The sequence below is a fragment of the Syngnathus scovelli genome, chromosome 7 (genome assembly GCF_024217435.2).
Source record: "Syngnathus scovelli strain Florida chromosome 7, RoL_Ssco_1.2, whole genome shotgun sequence".
Classification (NCBI taxonomy): Eukaryota; Metazoa; Chordata; class Actinopteri; order Syngnathiformes; family Syngnathidae; genus Syngnathus; species Syngnathus scovelli.
Window position 1 is genome coordinate 6,186,894 of NC_090853.1, and position 19,751 is coordinate 6,206,644.

The following is a 19,751-nucleotide window of genomic DNA, read 5'->3' on the forward strand; positions in this document are numbered from 1 at the left end:
ACAGGTTGGGACAGCAAATAATAATTATCACAAAGCCAACCTAAAGCATTTCGCCGACAAGAGCAAGCCAAGCAGAAAAAATTGCCTGAAGCAAGGAAGCCTATGTGATCGTGCACAATGTAGGTGTGTGTGTGTGTGCCCCATACACTTCTGCACAGTTCTCTACGAATGGCCTGTGACCAAAAAAACATGCAATGAAATGCCAACGCTGTAACAAAAATCAGCCTCTTGTCAGCTTCAACCTTTTCTGCATATTATTGAAGTTACTGTATTCAATTTTCATAGTGAGGAGGCTACATGAGGTCTAGGAGATAGAAACCAGCTGAAACTGAGCAGCCACTGATACAAAACAAAAGCCCTCTCCCCTCTTACATCTATCAACCCATTTATCTCACCATCAGCCACGCTTGCCCTCTTGTTATCACACATCCACTTGTTATTCGCATCTTGCACAACACACAGACCCAAGTGGAAAAAAACACAAGAGCCCAAAGCAATAGCACCAAACTACAAACTTAAAAGCTACAGTTGATTGTGATGACAAGAACTGAGCAGATTGTTGCATTCTTCGACTTCCAAAAAATAGCATTAATCTAGCATGGCGTAGGACATCTGTGGTTGACATGGCAAAATGGCTGCTCACACGCCGTCTGTGTTGGAAAGTGGCAGAGGAACACCCGAGGGCAAAGGCGAGAGCAGTGGGTCGCCTTCTTTAAAAAACATTTTCCTCTTTAAAAAAAAATAAAAAATAATATCTAGTGGAAATAGTTTCACTCCCTCCTAAATCCAGCCTTTCTCACAGCCTTAAAATTCAAGTTTATTTAATAATACAGACATCAATCAGAATAACCTGTGTTGTTATATGGTGTATAATAAACGTACCAGCTATTTTATTATAAGGTGTAATGGAATGAAACTGTGACCCCCGTCGGTCTTTGCCACAAAGCTATGCATATAAACTCAAGTCCAGGAATTGAATTCAGTGCAGCTAGCTCACATTTAAATATTTGTCAAACATAATAGCCTTCATCACACAGCATCCACTTGACATTACTGGTGTATAAAAAGGCACGCATTGCTTTTCGTTCCTCCCCCCTGCTGCGCTTTTCCCATAATGCTGAACGAGGGCGGCATCGTAACACACGGACGGGGCCTGATAGATGACCGGCTTGGCCCTCCACTGCTTCTCTTTCATCAACTAGAAAATAAAATGACTACACTGCTGTTGAACCTTTCTTTATGACGATTGCACAAGTCACAAAGTGAGCGGTATCGTTGGAGACGTGATGCAAGCAAGACAGTGGCTCCTCTATTCCAATACACACGGGCCATTAAACTTGAGCAGACCATCGTTTTTGAAAAAAAAAAAAAAACTCAGTCTATACCATCAAATGTGAAATCCACAAGCCCATTACATTCATCTTCTGCTCCCTAATTTTAACCCATTGGTACCGTATTTTCCGGACTGTAAGGCGCACCTAAAAAACTAAAATTTTCTCAAAAGCCGACAGTGCGCTTTATAGTCCGGTGCGCCTTATATATGGACCCAATTCCTAAATTTAAACTGGCCCGAAGCATTGTGTCATGAAATCAATCACAAGTGGCCCGCTCAAGACTGTGAATCATGAATCAAAAAGCCTATGGATCATTATTTTGTGATTATAAAGTAATTTGTTGCATCTGAAGTTGAAATGAAAAAGATAAAATGGAGAATGATTTGATTTGGATTAAAAATCTGACATGATGCATTAATGGTGTGCCTTATAGTCTGCCTTATATAAGGACAAAGTTTTAAAATGGGCCATTCATTGAAGGTGCGCCTTATAGTCCAGTGCGCCTTATAGTCCGGAAAACACGGTATTATTATATTCATTACGTCTCCCAGGGGAGAATCTCACAGGGTCACAATGTTGCAGTCACCATTGCAAATAAAATATGTTTTATTGTGTTTTCCCAGACAACATACAGTAAAAGAGGAGACCTACTTTATGGTACTGCACAGACGCTTCATACTCGAGGGGCTCACAATTAAACCTCGCTGGCCTCCAGCGTAACCAGTGTGCTCATTATACCGGACATACACATACAGTGGTGAGTACTGTAGGTGCTGTTGTACACGGACACTCTTGCTACACTTGATAATGCCACATTTAAATCTCAACATATAACAAGGGGGAGGTTGTGTGTGTGTGTGTGTGAGAGAGACAGTGGTGTGCGCATGCAAGTAATTGCCTTCGTCTCAAGCTTTGGGTATTGGAAGGAAAAATCCACACTGAACTAACTCAAGGATCCCACTTGGCATCCCCTGAGGACAAAGATGTGTTTTAAAGTGTCAGAGCAGTTCTTTTAGCATTTGCAGCCTAGCAACTACGGCGACTCCAGGACAAGCTCTACTAGTTCGTAAAGTGGGGAACCTGTCGAGGTTTCACGCAAGCCTCATTGCTTCACCTTTAGGATTTGCCACCCACTGTGACAGTCCTGGAGATGGATACCTTCACAGAGTCACTTCCCAGCTGCCTGCCTGTTCACAACCTACTGCCCTTCACTCTTCCACCTCCATCGACCCCCCCCCCCCCCTTTCTCTCATTTCCTACCTACAGCGTGTTGGTAGTGGAGTGTCACCTTGCGCTTGTGGCGAGATGATGATTAATAGCAAAGGAAACCAGGGTGGTTGGGAGATGCGGTTGGAGGAGGACTCGGTTTACAATCGCTTGTGGACGATCGAAGATAGTCGTGCTTGGTTCCTTTTAGATCTACGCAAAGGCTCCTGGCTGTTTTCTCTCCTCGTGATCTTATTGTGCTTGTCCCTATTTGATTTGTATTGGATTATTTTTTTTTATTGCACATGAACTACTGATATTTTTCTGAATTGGTTGAGACAACATTCAAGTGCATTATTTATTTATTTATGGACCTTTACCTGCCATGTTGCACAAGATTGTTTATTTCAATGCATGTTTTTGTCAATATCATTTACCCATTAATCAGTCATCATAATTTTATTCTTATTATATTGGTCCGACTATTTGTGAAGAACAATGCTGATATCAGGTGACGTCGTCAGTATCAATAAAAACAAATTTGAGAATAATATTAGATAGAATAGGTAATGTGGATGATACAGAAGATCAGTTGGTCAACTTTGGATGACAAACTTTGGAGATAAATGTAATAAAGGCATGAACATACTACACACACTTATTGACGGGTGTTAGTAACATTTAAGTCACTTTATTTTGACAACAACAAGCAAAGCAACAAAATGTGACAGGACTCATGAGTTTGAACTTGAGCAGTCAGCAACTTGCCAACGCATAGTGGGCAAAACTGTTGAGTCATTGAACAGATGCCCGTGGTGGATGCATGCCGTCTGAGCAATTCAACAGCAAGGCGCACTAACAGATTGTCCCTTGAGCATGCTCATATGTCAGGAATATAACGGCTACATAATCTTGGTCTTTTCTTCCATGATTCAGTGATCGTATTGACTGTGAACAAATTAAACAAATTAAGATAAAAACTTTCCGAGCTATTTCTTGCACTGATTCCAAATCTGCGCTAGCTTTTTTTCTAGCACATCAGATTTTCATTATAATAGTAATAAAATATTTTTTTTTAAATATCATTTTCTTCTGAGTCATCATTGAATTTCACCACTTCGGAATTATAATGAATTATCTTCTTGTATTTTATACATTATATGTCTTGTTCACCTGTCATAAGCTCAAATTGCTCATATTTGGTTGGAATCTCCACAAAAAATATTTCCCCAATTAGTTTACAAATAGAGTGGTGAGGACCATCAGAGTCCATCTTGACTTTCATGCATCACCATCAGCATCTACATCTGGCCCAGTTCCTGCATGTGGCAACAATATAGCATCCTCGTGCAGTAATGAATCAAATTAAGTGAAATGTCAACTCTGCTAACCGAACTCTCCTTCTCCTCTCAGCATGAAAGGAATGGCTTTGTGACTTCAATTTGTCTCTCCCCACCCTTGCCCACACAATTTTTTGCATTGCAGTGAAAAATGAAAAATATATGCAGGCACTCATGGAAGGAATAGAAAAGCGGGGAAAAAATGAAATTGGAAAACATGAGACTTTATTCAGGGCGGCTCGGTGGCGCACTGGGTAGCACGTCCGCCTCACAGTTAGGAGGGTGCGGGTTCGATTCCACCTCCGGCCCTCCCTGTGTGGAGTTTGCATGTTCTCCCCGGGCCCGCGTGGGTTTTCTCCGGGCACTCCGGTTTCCTCCCACATTCCAAAAACATGCTTAGTAGGCCGATTGAAGACTCCAAATTGTCCCTAGGTGTGAGTGTGAGTGAGATTGGTTGTCTGTCTCTGTGTGCCCTGCGATTGGCTGGCAACCAGTTCAGGGTGTCCCCCGCCTACTGCCCGATAATGGCTGGGATAGGCTCCAGCACGCCCGCGACCCCCGTGGGGACTAAGCGGTTCAGAAAATGGATGGATGGATGGAGACTTTATTCATGTGTAAGTCTGTATTCCACTTTGTTTGATGCGAATAACTATTTTTAGTCCTCTCTGTAGACCCAATAAAGTGGAAAAAGCAAATATTACACTGAATTTTGGTCATCCGTCGCTTTGTAGTGGTTCAATGAACCAATCATCTCCTGATAGATAGTCTATATTTCATACCAAAAGACGATCAGTAGTTTTATTTCTACTTGGTCTGTCCAGTTCAGAAGACGAGTGGTTGAATTTTGCGATGAGAGCGAGTGGCTCTCCTTGCATCACCAGTTGCAAACCAAAAGGTGTATCCAATGTCTTGGGGGGCAATGGGAGAAGATGAATAAGGGAAGCGGCATAAGACCCACTCTATATATAGCAGGTAATCTGTCATTTCATTTTTGTCGTCTCCTTTCCCCTCGTTTTTGCTCTGAGGGATGAGGGATTGATGTTCAGAAGATCAGAGGGAGTAAGGAGGGAATCTTGGAGGCATGGTGAGAGGAGAATAGTGTGTGTGCATGAGGAAGCCTGAGTAACTACTTTTTCTTTGAGGCCCAGTTCAGCTGGCCAAAATCCAGGTGGAATAGTTTCGGTTCCCACATCTCAAAAAAATAACATCGGTGTCATGAGTGCCAACACTCTCATGGCGGATTTTGACTTTCCAAAAAAAAAAAAAAAAAAATGTAATTCCTTCTCAACAACATTCGCCTTCTGTGCCTCGAGGCACACACTTCTAAAGGGGGACATTGTTTTGAACATCTTCACATCCAAAGACCAGTTGATCTTTTTCATTCAAACGGGAAAACCTTGAGTGGGAAAAGGTTGAGACTTCCTGCTGAGCTGCTTTTTGATAAAGTTCCTGTGGTCAGCTCAAAAACAGAGATGAAGCAGATCAAGATACTGATGGACCGAATGAGACAGCGAGTGGGTAGGATGAGAGAAAGGCGAGGAGGGATTATACTGTGAAAAAGCAAAGGAGACAAAGGGGGAATACAAAAGCCTTCTGCTACAATACATCTTTGAGCAGTTGGGCATGATCACACGCTTTCATAATACTCTGTACAACCTGGGAGAGCTGAATCAGCAGTGGTTCAAAAAAAAATCTTCAACTCCTTTACAAGTCCCAGGAAGAGTTCCAAGCGGATCTTCAATCTCGCTATACCAAAAGCCGAGACTGCAGCCGTGCACTAATGCATATATAGGGGCTGAGCGGAATCATTAGAATAACTCAACCATTCGCAGTTAGCAAGCTAGCTCGCTCCATCTCGAAACACTTTCTCTGAATAATTCACAGAGGTGTAAATAAAATATATCCAGTGGCCTTCACCCAAAAAAAAAAAAAATTAGAAACAAGATAGCTGCCACACTGAGTAATGAGTTCTTCTTGGGTGAGCAAAGGAGTTTATGTGACACGCAAGCAGATGCATGGAACATCAAAAAGAACCTCACCTCAAATGTCAATTATTCACAAAGATATTGAAGGCTCGGGTGGCGATGCTCGGCATAAAATTGAATATTTTTCAGAGGTATCTGCCGATGAAAAGGATCTTCTTAACCAGCAAGAAAATCAAAACAGGAGTGATTGGACTGATAAGAACTCAAACTACATGACAAGAAGAACCACAGATGATCGTGCACTTCATCCAACAGGAAGATGTGTGATGTTTTCTGAATATTTCATGAGACCAACAACGAGGCCAGTTCTAAAACAAATATCTCTGTGATCAATGAGGCTGCAAGCTGTGCGTATTGGTTTAAACCGACAATTCCAAGCTATTTGGACAAAAGTATTAGGACAGCTGCCATGTTACACATTTCAAAACAAATCTCCCCAGAGCAACATCTTAGGACAGCAGCTCCTTCTCACCTCTCTCCCCCCTTGTCAATCACAGAAACATGTCCAAGTTGCCACCCTCACCTCTTCCAGCTCATTACAAATTCAACTCCATCTGTTCACTGATCCAAACCACCGTCCTCCATTTTCCTTTTGAATGAATAATTGTTTCACTGAGGAAGGCGGGTCAACAAATAGGCAAGTCGTGCAAGTTTTTAGTAAGCGGATTCTTCTTCAACCATACCAATGCCTTAAGTTATTTCATTTAGTTTTGACTCTTTCAATTGGGAAACTCTACGGAACACTGCAAACTTTCAAACAAACAACATTTCTAGAAGCGGATCCAACTAGAAAACCAGTTGCTGGTCACTCATTGGTTAAGTAGTCTTGCCTAGACTATCATACAGTATCATTTATCATTAATTTATTACTTGCACAAATGTGCTATTCAGATTATTAAATATATATACGTATATATGTATTAGTTATTATAGATATATATAATCATTAAAAATTCTATTCAGATTATTTATTTAAATCTCAATGTATTAATTATTATATATATACTATATACTATAATTATTAATAATTCTGTTCAGATTATTAATTTAAATCTCAATGTATTAATTATAATGGATGTATATGATTATTAATAATTCTATTCAGATTATTAATTTAAATCTCAACACCATATTTTTCTTAATATGGTTCTATTTTTGGTTTAACTATTTATACTGTTCTCGTGGGGGGGAAAAAAAGGAACAATTCAGTATTATGGTGTCATCTCAGCCTCCGCTGCTCTGTCTCCCTCTAATTTCTCCACCCATCTATTGTCCTCTGATCATAGTACACGAACTCTCATTACAGGGGTGTTAATAGAGTCTTTTGCGACAAGATCCTCTTTATTATCCATTGACTGCGGACTACATTTCTAAGCTGATTAGCCTGAGCTGTCTATTCAGCATTTCAATTATCAACATAGACTCTGCCTTATATCACATCACTGACAGAGAGCACGTCATTACTCGCAAATACTCTTAATCTCGGAAACCCGCTGCAGAATGAAGGAACTGTGAAGTGATGACATCGCAACAAATCTGAGACTCTGAGGCAAATGACAAAATTAACAGAGATTGAGAGCAGTTGAGACCGGCCGAGAGAGAACTGCCATTTTAGCATAAATGGAACAGCTGGCAATCATGGGAAGAAATTGGGCACAGGAATTAGTGATGCCGTTTTCATGTCATCCAAAATATGACAATCTCTGGGTATTATGGGTATGTGTGAAGTGTCCCTGCTTTTATTAAATAGCCAGTAAACACAGGCGTCACTGCGTTCTGTCGGACTTCTTTTCACACTCACTAATCCATTGGTTCATTGTTAATCCAGCTGTGTGCGGAACATGGCTGACGTCAAGGAGATGATGTCTTTGCTGGCGGTATTTTGGTCAGCATCATAAACTGTAGTAGCACGGCGGGTGTTATGTCTTTCACGCACAGTGGAACTTCCATTTTATGGACCAGGAAGCAACAGACTCTATTTAGCGGACAACATTTGCCAAAGTCAAGCTAAATGTTGTTGTTGTTGTTGTTGAGAGGAATACTTTTTAATTACACGTTAGCATCTCATTTATTTGATGTTACTTTTTTTTTTTTTTTTTAAGGGGGTGGGTTATGACAATTAATCAGACTTTCAAAAAAAGTCTCGTATTAAAAAGTTGTGCTAGCTATACTTCCTTTTGGGAGGGGTATTAATAATCCACAAGATACGAGAAGAACATTTGTGAAGCAGTACTTTTCCTTGGATATTGTGCGGCCTATACGCTGACTAATGAATTCGAAAAGATTTTCCCAGCAGATATAGTCAATGATAGAAACAAAGATTAGGATTTGACAAGCTGTGGAGAATGTTTGTGTGCAGATCCGTATAAACCGAAAGATAAAAAGTGATGTGTGCGGTGACACCCAGAATGCTAGAAGCAAAGCAACAAGGGGGCCTTATAAAGACAAAATGATGGAGCGGAGTAGAAGAGAAGGACAAGAGAGCTGTCAGATTGAGATTGAGTAGTATAAAGTGGAGGAGTTGTAAAAAGTTGAACGCTATTCTCTACAATGACACAAGTATGCATCCCAAAAGAGAAACTGAGAGAAAATAAAACGGTAAACGATATAGCGAAAGCGTTGTAGAGCACGTACTAAATGTAGTAAAAAGAGACAGCAGATGGTGGGGATTATTACGGACTAAAGTACTCTGGGCCCTACTGAGAGAAGGCCGTAGACGTAAAACCGGTAAGCTTCAATCTGTTATAAAATGCGCTGCAGGGTCACTATTACCATAACGAAGAAAATGCAAAAGCAGAAAACGAAAGAATGCAACATAGTCGTAATCACTAAATCTGTGTGTTTTGTTTTTTTTACCTTTTCCAGTGAGTGCGTCAAATCTTGAACCTGTAAAACAAGAAAATAAAACAGCATTATTGACATGTTCCGATTTACTATACAAGCGTAAAGTTCACAGTCGCGAGATCCTATGCAAAATTCTGCACAGATTAAAAGGCTCTGATTCAAAGGGTGCGAGATTTATCAATATTTATGTGATTAATATGGGTTTCGTGTGAAGTGCTGTATTCGTATTTTGATGACCTTAAGTATGGAAGGAATGGAAAATTAGAACAACCTCTCAGTATGCAACACAGGGTGGAGTGAGTGAATACTACATGTGCATATAAATGAACATAGCAGGGGGGGGGTCAATTACAGAACCATCAGCAACATGAACGGCAGTCCTGGAGAACTCACACAAGCTTGGATCCCATCAACAACCTTTACCGTTGCTCTTCTGTAATTGCTTATTGAGCCGTGTCACTCACAACCTTTTTTTTTGTTGTTTTGTTGTAATTGTTCATTATTCAAGGCTGACTGCTGCGGTTTATGTTGTTGGCGGGAATGTTTAGAGAATCAGACTGTTTCTGGTAGTCAGAATGTAAGTAGATAAAATATAAATAAGATAAGGAGTTCATCATGAAAAGTCAAGTCGTGTAAAACAAAATGTGAAAAGAAGTTGTAATACTTGCCGAAAGAAAAAAAATAAATAAGATGGAAGTCATCATTGGGAAGTAGCATTTCAATTTAGCATTTATTTATTGGACACCTTTCCACCAGGTTGACTTTGCCGGATTATTATTAAGTACTGTATCATACGCCTATTTTAATGACTTTCCATGAGAAAGTCAATGTAATGTCCTCGGAAGTGATGGAAACAGTTGTGTGTTCATACACGCTATTGACTACTTTTGTGTCCTGACAGAGGACAGTTAATCCAATCCTTCACTGGCAATCAGCAGAGTAATTATTGTGCATGAATGCCTTTCCAGCAATCGTACTATTTCAACTGAAAATCTCATTTCTGAGGACTCCTGACTGCAGGTTTTATCGAAAAACACCCAAAGGTTACCAGACGCTGTCACCCTCGGCGAGTCCTTCATGACTCATAATAAAATATCCCTTTCTTTCTCTCCCACTCTCTGCCTTAATGAAATTGGACAGTAGCTGGATGGACTCCAATTGATTTCATGTTGCCGATATCATCATTAATGCAGCTGTCGTTAAAAATGGCTACTCTGTTCCCCTCTTCTACTCACTGGCAGTTCCCAACAATCACGTTGAACACCTCACTTAAGATGACACACCAATAACAATTGATTCAAAACAAACATAGAAGAAAAATGAAATTGCCACATAGGAAGGCTGCCACCAAGACTTTGCAAAACTGTGATGCACATATGCAAATCACTCATCACCGTGTTGCCCTCATTTAACTAACTAGACATTATTACACATAAGTGATGCCTCATTGAGTTACTCAAACAAACAGTGTTTTAAATGGCAATTCAATGAATCCCCTTCACAAATTACAAGTCACTCAGACTAAAGTAATCATCCTCCGTATTTTCTGGCTGAGTGCTGAAGGGGCCGAGGTGTGAGGCAGATGTTTTGCCTGGCTGATCCTGACTGCTCATGTCGCTATCGCTAGTCAACTCCTCACGCTACCTGCGACAAGCGACCTCACTGTTCTCGAGTTGGAGAACAGCAATCATTTCTCCATTGGTTAAGCATCGGGGCCCACGCTGACCTCAATCTAAAAAAGGTCCGTCATCTGGCAGCTGGAGCAAAGGGCTCATGGGAGGAGAATGGAAGAAAAACAGGGCATGCACCACATTTAAAAGAATTGCGTCGAGTTTATATGGTGATCTTCACAGCTGTTAAAGCTAAAAAAAAAAAACAGCCAAACATAAATTAACAGCGCAAATTAGTGGAAGCAAGAGTGAAATTAATAACTGCAGTGCGGTCTCATTACTGTACATTTGTCGTCACACGGGAATACCCGCATGGCTTTTCAAATAATGCATGTTCCTGTAAAGAAAAAAAAACAGAAATGAACATTTGTGTTTTTCGAAACATGCAATTTACTTTCCACTGCCATTCATATCTTTGGTTTCTATAAAACAGAGTGGTTGTGTGAAAAACCCATTACGTGATTTGGGTATAACTGAGCATAGGAAGCAATTTACAGACAATTCGGACCCATTAACGCCATTCAAATTGGTTTCAACTGCCAAGCTCCTGACATTCCCTCATGTCAGTTTCCATGGTGATAAAGACAGCAAAAAAAAAAAAAAAACATACACACACACCTACTCTTGTATCACCCCACCTCTTCCCATCCCCCCAAAACGTTACACACCCTGTCACTACATACAAATATAAATGGAAACACATTTTATTTCAAAAAGGACTACAAATATTTTAGATATTATATATGAGAACAGCAGACGGCTAAATAAATTCAACAAAATATTCTATTCACACCAACAATATTATTAAAATGTACAACTAAATTAAAACTATATATATTATTATTATTATTATTATATCTAAGTTATACTTTTTCCCACTCCTTTACAGGCATGTGAATATGATTTATGGTTTCGTTTTTGGTTATATCTTGCTTGCTACTCTTTTAGTTTATATATATATATATAATTTTATTTTATTTTTTATTTTTTTGTCTTTTCATTTGTGTACAGTAATATTTTTTTTCACATGTTTGAAATAAACGAATAAACTCTACTATTATTAATTTTTTTAAAATGACCACTTGGACCTACAGTGTAAATGTAACGTTTGGTGGAGTAATCACGCTGAAACCTGCACTTGATTTCCCTTGGAAATAAGCAGACAGCATCCACTTCTCTTTCATTGCTTTCCTCTGATCGCAATGGGTTGATCGGTTCTATTACCTGTCCTGCTATAATGGGCTTAGACAACATTATCCTTCGTTGACTACCCAGCATTTTCATAGTGCACTTCAAACTAGTATATGCTAGTTTGGTTCAGTTTCATTCTGCCTCATAGCTCACAGGGTGCCTGTGTTTTGTTTTGCTTCAAAAGACAAAAAGACTCAGTGGACGTAGAAGAAATGCGGCTTCAAGGAGAACAGACATGTTCTTCCCTGAGGCAAAGCTACACTTTTCAGCAAAAGGACAATCACTGGGTAGTGAGCTGCAAAGTTTGAGATGGAATATGCCAAAAGAATACGCTCCCTCAGGAGGTGAAGTGTTTCTTTAAAAAATAAATTGCGCTGCCATGTTTTAAGCACATTGCTGGCATGCCTTCACACATGGTTTCATGACCCACGGTAGTCACACCTGATTCTCAAGCTCTCTTGAGTCTTAATCAAGTTGTTTGTTTCGCAGAGGCTTCATTAGAACTTTGTGTGATTGTTTAGGTGTGAATGCCTCTGAGTGAGACTGTGTGTCCGCTCAGGTGGATGTAACATCCAAACAAAGACGCACAACACACTCAGTGTCCTCGAGAATTTCCAAACCAAAAACACAAACAACTGCCCCACATTGTTAATATTCCATTTTCCATACTTTCTGTCGTTGGAACTACAAGTCTTTGCAAGGCAGGCTGCAGGAGTGAGGCCATTGCATTTTTTATTTTTTTATTTTTTATTTATTTATGTATATTCATTTATATTTATTTTTTTATTTATTATATATTTTTATTTATGTATATTCATTTACATGATCTTTTTATTAATTTATTTATGAAAAATGATTTCTTTGTTTTCCATTCCAGCTCACAATTCTCATGGGTCCTAGCCTACATTACAGCACAAAGACTATTAATCTTTGATGATCAGACCTTTTAATATTGCTTATATAATATTAATTTGCACCTGAAGGGTAGTATACGGATGCACTCAAACAAATATTGTACGTGTGATCAGTCAAAGTTTACTTTTGTAAATCACATTGTCATGGTTCCAATGAGCTCATTTGGATGTTTTTTCTAACCTCAAAAAAAAAAAAACTTCATAAAGCTAGTTGGTGTGTTTCATATTTTATCTGCAAGGCTCTTGGTGGCCATCAGCTGCTTAATGTTTTAATAAGAGCCGTATTTGTTCAAAAGAGGCAATTATGTGTTCAAATGTCTTACTAACATTAATGAGCGATTGCACAACACGAATGAACGTCAAAAGGCAAATAATTACGAAAGCTAGGGATTCATTATAATAACCAAGAGAAATGTCTCCTGGGGTCAATTATCCACTTGTGTTAGCCAAAGACTCTTGGCCCCAATGTCCAAAAAGACAAAATAATGCATACACAAAGACGCAATCTGCAGCAAGGGGGTTTGGAAAAAACACAAAAAGGCTTTAATTGGAAAAAGTGTGAAGGGACTCAAATCTGTTTGGCACAATCAGAAGCATAACATTGCCTGGTGGTTAAGCATGTGCTTGTATCATGAGGTCATTTTACAGTCAGTCTGCATGAACAAAACAGAAAAGTCAGATTTTTTTTTCCCATTTTAACGCACGGCAGATGTACATTTCGATAAAATGCTCTTGTAACCACAACTCTCATATACAGTAAATCTCAGTTAATGTCCTCACATACTGCACTTATCATCATGAAAAATCTACTTAGATGATGAAGAAGTAAATGCGTTTACGGCCATAATTTAAAAGCCCAAGTAAATAATGCATTAACTACAAGATCAAATACGATGTTTTTAGCAAAGTCCTATTTGAGATTAAGTGGAGAGAGTGGAAAGACCACCCATAGCTCCCCATAAATAATCCAAGATATTTTTAGTATATAGGGATTAATTAAAAACAATTTCTCAGCAATTGACAGGTATGAGTGATGATTTGACTTTAAAAGGTACCATTGCATTTGTTTTTCTTTTTCTTATAAATACGTCAATATTTTCGTCGCTTATGAACTGCCACATTTGTATTCCTAATGATGTTGTAATCTGCTATGCAACAAGTCACTCATGTCCATTTCCTGAGAATCCGATTCTTATTAAAATGCCAGTACAGATGGACGGAATTCTTAAGAAGCCAAGAGTCTGCAGAGTTTAACTCGGGGTTGAATTGTGCCAATGTAGAGCAATACCACGTTGAGCCCTGTCCGTCCGTTGCTGCCCCTGGCAGAGAGAACAAGGCCTGCTTGTTTGGCAGGGACCTGCTGACAGGAAACATAATGTATTCAAATGCAAATGAATGCCAGTGAATACATGGCCAGCCAACGTAGCACCTTGTCCTCCCTAAAGTATATAAATGTGTATAAAAGTCGTACAGTAATTGAAACGTGCACACTCACAACCACAGACTGCTCACTGTCTGGTACAGAACCGCCTGATGTGTCTCATCACCAAGGAGACCGGCACTAAGCGGGCGCCTGGCAGAGACAGACTGCCATTTAGCATTTAGGACCCCACAAAGCTTTCAGGCAGAGAATGGAGGCCTTTTTTCAATAAGAGAGAGAGAAAATGAAACACAAGGCAATGCATTAGTCACGGAATGAAATTGGAGAGAATGAATGAGTGTTTGAGAGTCACATTGGAGAGCAGAAGCGGGCAGGTTAGCAACAGGGTAAAAACACAGCTGGAGAAAGAATAAAAGCGAAAGTCAAAAGGAGAAGATGCTTTCGCCTTTACATGACTGACTGAATAACCGCTGAGGATAATTTGTCTGACTAACAAAATGCCTTTTGAGATTGAAGACACGTGTGAATTTTAACTGACGTCATAAACGGGAGTTTCTATTAATAATCATATCCACCTGAGTCGCCGCTGGGAAGGCGGCAAGTGCAAATGAAGTGCAAAGAACCATTATTTTTGATTTATATTTATGCAATTTGGGGAAAATAATGAAGCCGGTGGGGTTGGAAGGTGAGATTATATGAGAACACGGTAAATCAACTACTCGGCTGCCTTTTAAAAAGCGAGTGGAAGATTGACGAGTTAAATGGTTGAATATAGGAGGAAGTTAAGCAATGCCAGAAGCCTCCAACATATAGTCAGGTGAATTAATTTTCCCTTCATTTAAAAAAAAAAAAAAAGAAAATGTGTGTGGGGGGTTTAAATGCAAATGAATCCCCACAACAATTCTGCTTTCCAATCATGGGCAAAGCAGAAGGAGCGTATTCTACTCTAGCCATTCCAGAGCCACATTCCATCCCCAAATCATCTTCTAAACACAAAGAAATTGCTCTAAAATGCTCTACATTAATATAGCAGCCCTGTCCCGAGTACAATAGCATCATTGATCATTGCATGTCATCATTAAAAAAAAAAAACTACTGTTTGGTCTTACAGCTTTAATAAAAGGAAAATGTCAACAGTTGACAGGCCAGAAAAGATGGATCGTCTGATATTGTGTCATTGATTATACAGAGATATATTTATTAGAGTTTCACAGGCCCTTTGGAGAACCCTCACCACTCTTCACTCCTTTTTCTTTCACTTTCTGTCCATCAATATTCTACACACTATGCTTTGTGTCATCACGTAACAATGGAAAAGATAGCCAAATGGAATTTCGCACGCTTGGCCGTAATTACCGTTGTGGTGGTGTGCAGACGGTAACAATTTAATAGTCTCTGGGTAATTACCCCAATTGAATAGATGCTAGCTAAATGGATTGTTTGACTTTGCTTGAATGTGGATGGATTTGCTTGTGTGTGAGTTAAATGGTAAATATACTCAAAATTATTAAAACATTATCCTGAACGTTACAATGCAAGTGCGACCGGCCATATATCTGAAAAAAAAGCATCCTTAAATCCAATTGCAGATTTGTTCATACTGTACAAACAATGTCCCAACCCCCAGCAGCTGATTGGATTTCAAATCGCTCCTACAATCACATTTATATGATTGCCACGTGCAGTATGCACCTCAGCCTGCCCTTCAATCACAGAGTGCATGCTCACAACAATCAAAAGGAAGTTTGCGGGCAGAAGAGCATTTCGTAGCAACGTTGATATATCCCCAGATACCACAAGCACCTTAGGGAAAATACAGAAAAGCTGTGCGGAGCATCAAATGCCGTGCTCCCGTCCAATAATCTGCTTTAAGATCATTGCAGTTTCCAGAGCCGCTTTTTTTCCAGGCTCATTCTCATGCTCTATTGAATTGAAAGTGGATTCCAGATACATTTGTATTACAAATACTCAAACTTGGATAACAATTTGTCAGACTGTATTGCAAAGCTTAAATAATGTGTGAAGCACAATGTAGTTTCAATTTTAATGTCAGGATGCTAATTTAATGGCAAAAAATGCTTCTCTCTTTAGCCCATAAATTTGCAAATATGATCTTGTAAATCTTTCAAACAAGTTGCCTTTTGCTCTAATCTGTATTTGTGCTGTGCAAAAAGGGAGAACGGCAAGCATATCATTTTGATTTAACACACAAAGCTTGTGAATGTTTGTAAACGACCCTTGTATTGTGTGTGTATTGAACATTTCTACAAGAGTCCAATAATAAAGACGCCATCACGAATACAACTCGCCGGCTGTAAATTCTCCAGACAATGGCCTGCTCCGTTTACAAATAGAATCAATTGGACATAATGCGGATGTTGTACAGCCGAGATGACAGATTTCATGCCTGCTATTGCCTAATATGACTGGTTGAGGCTCCTGTAGCTTACTCTATCTGTATACATTATATCATATATATATATATATATATATATATATATATATATATACGTATATTATGGAGGTCAGAGGCTCTGCATTATGTCCCCACACGATCGGGTTCATCAAGCGCCACGAGGTCATTTGGTCATTTGTGTAGATCAATGAACAATCCATTTTAAATTAGCAATGCAGAGCTGCAGTAATCTGGGGAATGGAATTTTGAATTACACGTACACAACATATGTTCCGCTGTTTAGAAACATAAAGCCTGTTGTCATTGAACATCTAGTCCCTGATGATTGCATGAATATAAATGGGCCAGCAGTTATCAATTGTACCAGCACACAACTCAAATCAGCAATTTTCGAAATGCTATCTGCTTTGAAATGGAAACGGGAATTATACAACTATTGTCTAACCCGTTGGCAAGGGTTTGTTATTTATTTTCAAACATGGCTAAAATTGGCGATACTATGATTATTATGTAAGCTGTTTTCAAATCTCTTGAAAACACTTTCGCACAATGGTTTAATTTTGAAACAAAGCAATTAGTTCCGCAATGCCTTCCATCTCTCGCTCTTTTTTTTTTCTAATTTCCCAATTCTCTGTAATAATTACCACATTGTCCTAAAAGAAACAATTGAACAGCTCAATGGAAAAGTATTATACTAGTCAGCCAAGCAACTACTGGAACCCGTCAATACAGTCCAGGCACCTTGTGATCCTTTGGGATCAACTGTGATTTATTTGCTAGACGATCTGTTAACACACACTTGTGGCTTTCATATGTGCACAGAAGCGTTGATCTAAACTCAAAGATCCCTATGGTGACAAACAATGAAGTTAATATCTTTGATAACAGAGATTAATTTTGCAGAGCGTGAAGTGTGAAATGTCATAATATATTCTGTCAAGTTTGTTCAAATAAAATGTCCTCCAAGATAATTGAGACAGTGAATGTGTGAAACGGTCAAGCCATTCAGTTCATAAAATTTGATTATTGAGATTAAAAAAAAAGTGCAATGTTTGTTTTGAGGGCAAGGTTGAAAATAAAATGTCTTTAAATCATCTCGACATGCATTCCCAAGCCACCTTAACACTACGTGCCAAAATGATGTGATGCTGAGGACCCATCTGCAAAGATCCTGTCAAAGCTTCAGAACCAGCAAGGTGTGAACGACATGAGAGATAGCTCTAAAAATTTATGAGCACAGAGCGCATACACACGTAAGTGCACACGCGCACACACACACACTCAACTGATAAGCAGCATCAATCGAAGATATGATCTCATCTGAATGCAAAGCGTTTCTGCAGGATTGCAGATATCATCGTTTTTAGACTTGGGTCTAAGAGTGATGATGTTATTGGTGACGGGTTCTTGCCACATACAACAAATGGTCTTCCTCGCAGATTATTTTCATTTTTATGTAGCAAAGACACATTGGCAGAACTAAAGGGGTGGGCCACTGGGGCAGTACCCCCCCCCCCCCCCCCCTTTAGCTGTTTTTCAACTTTTCCATGATTTTTTTCCATATCTCCCAACTGATAATATTGTGGATGTTTATCAGGGTTTTTTGAAGAATTTTGAGGGTTTGTAATCTTTTTGCTGACTCCTTGAGATTACTTGGCCTCTCCATGACGCCCCCCCAAGAAGAAAAAAAACCCTAGCTCTGTCAATGGCCTTAATCTATTTCCAAACATAGTGTTTACTTCCAGATGGGCCAGATCTCCTGAACCAATATTCTCAAATAGGGTCAATTTAACAATCAGGTAAAATTAAAACTACATTTACCTGCATGCTCATGAGTTTCTCATGTGACACACTGAACAAAAGGTCCAACCAAGTCAAAACCTCAAATACCCAAACATCAGTGACCACGTCAGATGTTTGCCCCAGATGCTTGGCCAACTGCCGAGCAGCCTTCAGGCCCCGCTTTAATGTGTGCTTAAGAGGCTGTATGACGGAGCGACTGCTGCTCTCTCTCTCTCTCTCCTCCAAATATCTGCCTATCATTTATTCATTCACACTCCCAGGACCGCTGCCGTCGTCATCTGAGGACCACGTCGTCTGAAGTTCTCCAGGCCTGTGTCGCTCAAAACATACGTACATGCATACACGAACGTGCACTTTGCCAACAGTCCCGGCGGTCTTTTAATTTTTTGACAGCCTATTTTTAGTGCAAAAAATAATCGAGGTGGAAAGTTCCATCTGTCCAACACTCGTGTTCCAGCTGCTCCTTTTTAGCAGCAGGCGGAAAGAGCAGTGGAAAAAAATGCTGCTTATCAGATAAAACTGACACAGAGAGGATTTATTTATCACATGAATTCAGCTTTGGAAGGATTTACTCGGTGAGAGGCAGCTTCTAAGTTGGATGCTTGGGAAGAATGCGTCTTGTTTTGTTTCTTCCACAGAAACGGAGATGATGTAAGAGTGGGCATGCGGCTTGTCACTTATGAGAGCACTTCTTCTCTAGTCTCGCACTTACACTTCAAAAGTTAGCGTTGAAACTTTTTACTCTTAACCGTCTTGACTTGTCTCATCTGATATCAGTCCACTACAATTGCTGGATTTGTGATTTATAGCAGCAGGCTATTATAAGTGACGGAATCACAGAGTGATCCGACACTAAATTCTGGCATCGATCCAAACAACAGTATTTTTTTGGATGGATGGAAGTTTATTGCATAAACACATCACCAACGCTGTTCAGTCAGGTTCATCCATATGTTATTTTATGAGCCGTTTATCATTACATGCTTTGTTCCGCACCAAAGAACCAAATTATACGTGTGAGCACAGCCTAAAAATGGAAATCACGCCTTCACAATACTTCACGTGTGACCTAACGACAATATTATGTAAAGTACAGCAAATTTCATCACTGCCTCTACAGAAGGCATAATTTGTATGGTGTGAATGACACATTGATGAAAAGTGACCAGGCTAGCTTTGTCTTTTCAAACTTTGAGAGGTTATAAAGTTCACAAAGAAAGTGCAAATTCAGCTTGATGTCAGTACGCACGCCCTGAATGCCAAAAAGCTCGACAAACACCCCGAGTGGTTGTATAAACAGAGGGACAATGTCATGTGAGCTGTTAGATAAACGCAAAATTTTCCGGGGATATTTTATAAATGTGCCATGCTCTGTTTGAAAACAATACACCTTCTCTTTCACTTAATGTGGTCAACTGATTGAAACTCAATGTTGGTTCTGCCCGCACCCCTTGAGGGCTGTTCTGGGTGAAACATTAAACCCGGGCACACGCACAGAGCAGCTCTGTGCTGATATCGCCATGAGGGGTTCATTGTGACAGTAGCTGAACCAATCAGTTTAAGAGCATAGAGCCTCCACTGTCTGTTTTAGAAAGACTGGAAACTTCCGTTAAGAAGACCCAAGACTTCACTTTTGCCAAGAGGGAGAACTATAAATGTATTCACAA

General features: G+C 39.6%; 1 protein-coding gene across 1 annotated transcript in view; it reads right to left on the minus strand.

Moving 5' to 3' along the window:
- The window catches only part of igsf11 (immunoglobulin superfamily member 11), a 52,559-nt gene that overhangs the window by 29,846 nt on the left and 2,962 nt on the right, over nt 1-19,751 (minus strand). The window contains exon 2 of the mRNA XM_049726639.2: nt 8,722-8,751. Within this exon, the coding sequence (XP_049582596.1) occupies nt 8,722-8,751 (30 nt within the window). The remainder of the gene's footprint in view (nt 1-8,721; nt 8,752-19,751) is intronic.